Source organism: Malus sylvestris, chromosome 15, assembly GCF_916048215.2.
Source record: "Malus sylvestris chromosome 15, drMalSylv7.2, whole genome shotgun sequence".
In the NCBI taxonomy this organism is placed as follows: Eukaryota; Viridiplantae; Streptophyta; class Magnoliopsida; order Rosales; family Rosaceae; genus Malus; species Malus sylvestris.
Genome location: NC_062274.1, coordinates 3,846,255 through 3,852,151, shown reverse-complemented (window position 1 = coordinate 3,852,151; position 5,897 = coordinate 3,846,255). Strand labels below are relative to the sequence as shown.

At 36.7% G+C, this 5,897-nt stretch overlaps 1 protein-coding gene across 1 annotated transcript; it reads right to left on the bottom strand.

Annotated features, from left to right (window-relative positions):
- LOC126601585 (glutaredoxin-C6-like) lies at window positions 1–1,231 on the bottom strand. The gene is made up of 2 exons (XM_050268313.1): window positions 659–1,231; window positions 1–511 (listed from the first exon to the last, which is right to left on the bottom strand). The coding sequence occupies exons 1-2, from the start codon at window positions 1,103–1,105 to the stop codon at window positions 503–505; spliced, it is 456 nt and encodes a 151-aa protein (XP_050124270.1). The 5' UTR covers window positions 1,106–1,231; the 3' UTR covers window positions 1–502.
- Between the last annotated feature and the right edge of the window lie 4,666 nt (window positions 1,232–5,897).

Genomic DNA, 5,897 nt, shown 5'->3' with positions numbered 1-5,897 from the left:
TATAAAATCTCTTAAATTAATTAACCTCCTTTTTTATCTTAAGTAAAAAAAACGACAAAATTTACAATCTATAATATTAAGAAACGACAACAATTATACAATCACATTCCATTGCCAGAACCCACAGAGAGCTATGAGCTAGACAGAGATCGAGAGAGCTACATACCTAACCAGGAAGTCCACACATCGGACGGTCCTGATGCTCCAATAATTGCTAATTTATCATCAAAGACCCCACACTGGGACCAGGCTACTGGCTAGAGAGAGACTGTTTAGAATCCAGATAGAAGTCGTCGAACGTGGATCAGAAGCGATCGATGTACGTAATTTAGTAAACATCTCCCGTATACGACACTGAAAGAGAGATTATCAACTTCCTTCTGAATGAAGTTATTGTGACGTTATTTCAAACTAATCATGTTCTGATATAACATATTTGTGTGAATACTGTCACATCGAGATCTTGTGCTTCATCCTACTACAAATCTTGAAAACAAGCTCTCTATTTCTCCTAATTTTGGAAAAATATTGATAATAGTAATTAGCACATGTTCATGGCCAATAATTACAATAATAAAATTATAAAACAGAGACTGATAGAGATGGAGATTTTCATTTTTGTTTTTGTTTTTTTATGTAGTGGGAGGAGTAGTCATACCCAGAGGGCACCGACTTGGACGAGTTTAGGGACGAGGTGGCCGCTGAGGTGGAGGGCGACTAGGGACTCGAGGCCGCCGACGCACGTGCCTCCGATGAAGACGGCGGGCGGAGTATTACAAGCCTGTTGTTGTTCTTGGTCGTCGTGGGGGAGAGCAGCGATCTCGTCATCGTCCAATTCGATGACGGTGGGGTGGACGCCAATGGTGGCGAGGAGCTTCTTCATGACATGGCACATGCAGCAGGAGTTTCGGCTGAAGATGATGACGGGGTGCTCAGAGATGAGGCGGCGGATGCGGGTCTCAGCGGACTCGGCGACGTCGATGGAGAGGGTGGAAGAAGAATGGTTTGGGGGAGGGGGAGGGGGAGGGGGTGGGGAGGGCGGGGTCGGGGCGGGGGATAGGCCGAGGTGGACGACGTCGTTGGAGCAACGCCGTAGGCCTTGCATCTCCGGGGAATCCAGAGGAATATGAGCGGTGGTGAATTGAGGGAGAAATGGAGAGAGGTGGTGAGGAAATATGATGTCAACGGGGGGCAAAGGGAAAATTGAGGTGGGAAGGGTAAGTGGTGGGTGTGAGAGAGAGGGGGGTTTTATAAATATAAAAGGAGAGAGAGGGGGGGGGGGGGGGGAGGGAGCCTAGGAGGTGTGCTTGCTTACATCACAAAGTACTGTGTTACATAGGTTCTTTGGGATCGAAGGTTGTGAACATTTTCACACCCACGCGCTCTTCTACACTTTCATTATTTCTAGATAATTTTAACGAAAAACTCCTTGTACTATTCATTTTAAAGAAAAATCATATTTTTACATTAAAAAGTTAATCATATTACTATTCACTTTATCCTTTATTTTGTCCTTATCGTTAAAACTCAAAATTTGTAATCCCTAATCCAATTCTCTCCTTCGTTTAAGTCTTAATTTTCACTTCATAATCTTAATTTATAAATAAAGTATTTAAGTGAAGAAGCATTTTATCGTTGTTTTGATATAGTTGCCATGGTGATGTTCTCCTATTATTGATCATGACATTCGCATATTTATTTTGTTTTATTCATAACCAAGGGTGTGAAACAATCCTATCAATCCATCGGGTGGGCATCAAATTGTAAGCTCTCAGATAGGGGAAGTGTCTCAAAACTCTGACAGCATGCTTGTTGAAAAATAAGTCGACGATTCATAAAAGATATTGTATTATTAATTAAATGCACTACAAATGCAGCTAAACGATTTTTCATAAGCGTAATTGTTACTACTTATGACCAAACCGAACTCAAAACCAACTAATGTTGAGTTGGGCTTGAAAGAGATCCAACATGATTAGAAAAATGAACCGAAAAGAGGAAGAGTGAATGAATGATTGGAAGGCTTTGGTGCACGAGGTTAGCAAGCGCGTGGGAATCTTTAAACGAAAAAATACGGTAGCTCGGAAATACTGGATATTTGCCGGTGGAATGCGTGGGAGCAGTCACATGGGGGGGGGGGGGGTAATCAGATGGTCATCGTAGTAAATGATGGTGACGTCACATTGACTTCGACGTGGAACGGTAAAGATTGAACCTTGACGTAACAAAGAGCTAAAGCCCCTCCCTTCCCTTCCCGGCAGGGCCCTACCCTAGCGATAAAAGGGCCGGGTCAGCCGACGTGGACTAATGTGAGCGAGAGGGTAGTGGGGCGGGACCCGCTCCCCCATGACATAATCATCGGATCCGGACCACACTTTCGTCGTCATCGTGACGTTCCCCTGCGGACACGTGGCGTCGTCTTTTAATTTCCTTCAGGCATGGAGATTGTGGGCTTTGTTGAGATAGACGGGCAGGGCCTATGCTACTTTTGGGTTGCATGGCCCCGGCCAATGGTGGGGATCCACGTGGTGTGTAGCTAATGCGGGGGTGGCTATGTTGTGGAACAGGGGACCCACCCATAAATGAATCGTGAGATCTTGGAGTTGTGAGAGGTGCACCGTTGATGGTGGTAATAACTATGGTGTCTGCCATATGGTTTTCAAGATTGAGTTAAGGGATGCATCTCAAGTTGCAAGGGCCCACTCTCTCTTTTCTTAAACCCTAAACGCAAGTTCGACCAAGAAGATCCGACTTTTCTAGGGCGGTTTGTGAAATAATATAATACATTAAAGTGATTAGTTATATAATGTATAAATTAAGTGTTTGAGAGATTCTTTATCACTTTATTTTGAGGTTTGATTAAACAGAAAACTGGCAGGTTGATGAAGTAGATTCCCCTCTCAACTAGGTGAGTAACAATGATTTTCTTCAATAAGGATTTGGATCCAATCCGAATTCAAATTGTAAGAATTATAGGGATCCTTACATCTTAACCGTTTATTATGTATTATGCAGTCATAAATCTTTTTTAATTTTATTATTTAAAATTAAACACAAATAGTATCTAACAAAAACTAATCGTACGATGTACGATGAACGGACATGATGTGAAGATTTCTAGTTCCTTACAAAGAGGATCCGGAGATAATCCTCAGCCCTTCAATAAGTTAGATACATAAAATGAACGGTTCAAAAAATTGAGTAAATAATATTTTTGCTTATTTGTCAATTGAATGGATATAAAACTAGACTACCCAGTATTCTAAATTATTGGACTTTAACTGAGTAGCAAATTCCCTTAAAAGTCAAGTTATAACAAGGAATTTAGCTTCTCTCTTTTCATCTATTGTAAGATTTTCTCTTAAATAAAACAAGGGAGAATTCAACTCTTCTCGGGTTATTCGCGATGAAATTTTCTCTGAATAAAACAAGGGGCTCCATGTAATTAATTATATAAATAATGTCACATTGAAACCAAAATTACAAAGGATGGAAACCAACCATTGACTATCTTAATGGAGTTTTCCTATAGAGAAGTGTTATTGGCACTCCAAAAATCTCATTTTACACTCCTCACAAGCGTATTTTTCTTTCCAAATATAGAAAGTTTGGAGTGTAGAATGAGATTTTTGGAGTGCTAATAACAATTCACTTCCTATATATACCTTAAAAGATATATTTTGGTAAAAGATAATTAAGATTACAGGTTAATAAATATTTGGCCATGTGATTAAGAGGCTTGAAGAGAAATATATGTTCGGGTGTGGTTCACAAAATCTTTTATGGAATGATTCTTAATGACGCATGCATGGCAGTATGGGGTTCATCAACTAGACATAAATACTTAGGGATACGATTTTCACATTGTTATTCTATTATTGACATGGTATGATATGTAGTCGAGGACATAAAAACAAATAAAAAAATATAAATACGTAGACAAAAGCAACTACCGAACTTTTACACTAGGAGGAGGAGAAGTGAGAATAAAATTGTTGTACTGAATTATGGATATTTACTTGTAATTGGAGAGATAAAAATTAGTAAAAATATGTACTTTTAAACTGTTAATATTGAAATGATAGCGTTATTGGATTAAATTGTTAGTTCTTAAATAAAAAAGAGATCGATGGAGATTGAACATTAACCAAAATTCGTAACTGAGTAGCAAATCACCATAAAAGTCGAGTTATAACAAGTAATTCAGCTTATCTCTTTTCATCTGTTGTAAGATTTTCTCTGATCAAAACAAAGGAGAATTCAATTCTTCTCGGGTTATTCGCAATGAAATTTTCTCTGAATAAAACAAGGGGCTCCATGTAATTAATTATATAAATAATGTCACATTCAAACCAAAATTACAAAGGATGGAAACTAACCATTTACTATTCTAATGGAGTTTTCCTATATATACCTTAAAAGATATATTTTGGTAAAAGATAATTAAGATTACAGGTTAAGAAGTATTTGGCCATGTGATTAAGAGGCTCGAAGAGAAATATGTATTCGGGTGTGGTTCACAAAATCTTTTATGGAATGATTCTTAATGATGTATGCATGGCAGCATGGGGTTCATCAATTAGACATAAATATTTAGGGATACGATTTTCACAATGTTATTCTATTATTGATATGGTATGATGTATAGTGGAGTACATAAAAACAATAAAAAAAATATAAATACGCAGAGGAATGCAACTACCGAACTTTTACACTAGGAGGAGGAGGAGGAGGAGTGAGAATAAAATTATTGTACTAAATTATGGATATTTACCTGTAATTGGAGAGATAAAGTTAGTAAAAATATGTACTTTTAAAATGTTAATATTAAAATGATAGCATTATTGGATTAAATTATTAGTTATTAAATTAAAAAAAGATCGATTGAACCTTGACCAAAATTCTTACATTTGATGAACTAACTTTCGGTAGTTTATATACTCTCACTTAAAATCCAATTAATAATTAAGATGGAACATGTGTCAACTTGGGAGCTTAAAGAATCGACACTGGGATAGATAACGTAAGATCCAAATCAATTCGTTGCGGGCAAAATGAACAGCCAACGAGTGAAAACTCTAACTTTTGATGAAAATACAAGGGTAATTTTCTTGATGAGACTTGTGAGAAAGCATGCATTGGCAATAAGATGTTGAAACTTATTTAGTTTTCCCCCATTAATCGAGAGATTTTTTATTGTGTTTAGAATAAGATTTGGTATATTACGTGTCTCTCTGTAAATGGTAAGATATTTGTATTAAAAATTAACAACTTAAAAAAAAAAGTTTCTTCAACTTCTATAATGACACGTAGTGTATCACTTATGTTTATGAAACAATAATTTCTCCCATTAATCAGTGTACTACTCCATTTACATTGAAATATGAGACATCCATTTCTTACCCAAAAAAAAGTTTAACTTCCTCAACACATATAGAGTTGTGTTATTAACACAACCCTTATTACTTTTCACATTCCCTTCTTAATTTATGATCCTCAGATCGAATGAATTGAAGATGATATAATAACAAAAATAAACAAAAATGTATAAAAGATAAAAATGAGTGTGAATATTAGCACCGTACACATACGTTCCCATTTCATGAGTAGGCAGTTTGCCGTTTTCAAAGTCAAAACACATGCAACCTAATTAGCCTAATAAAACGTCTACAATATTATGTGAAGTTGAAAAATATCGCTTATATAGGAAAATATTTCTTTTGATCGTGACATAGAAGATCTCATATATGATTACAATATTTTGTAGTGGCGAGTGGAAAAGTGTCTAAACCTAACTTTATTTAAAATGAAAATGAAGCTATATATTATATATTGGGTATCAAATTAATAAGGCATGCATGCTCCCATTGGCCTCGATATATATCTTCTTTAGGGTG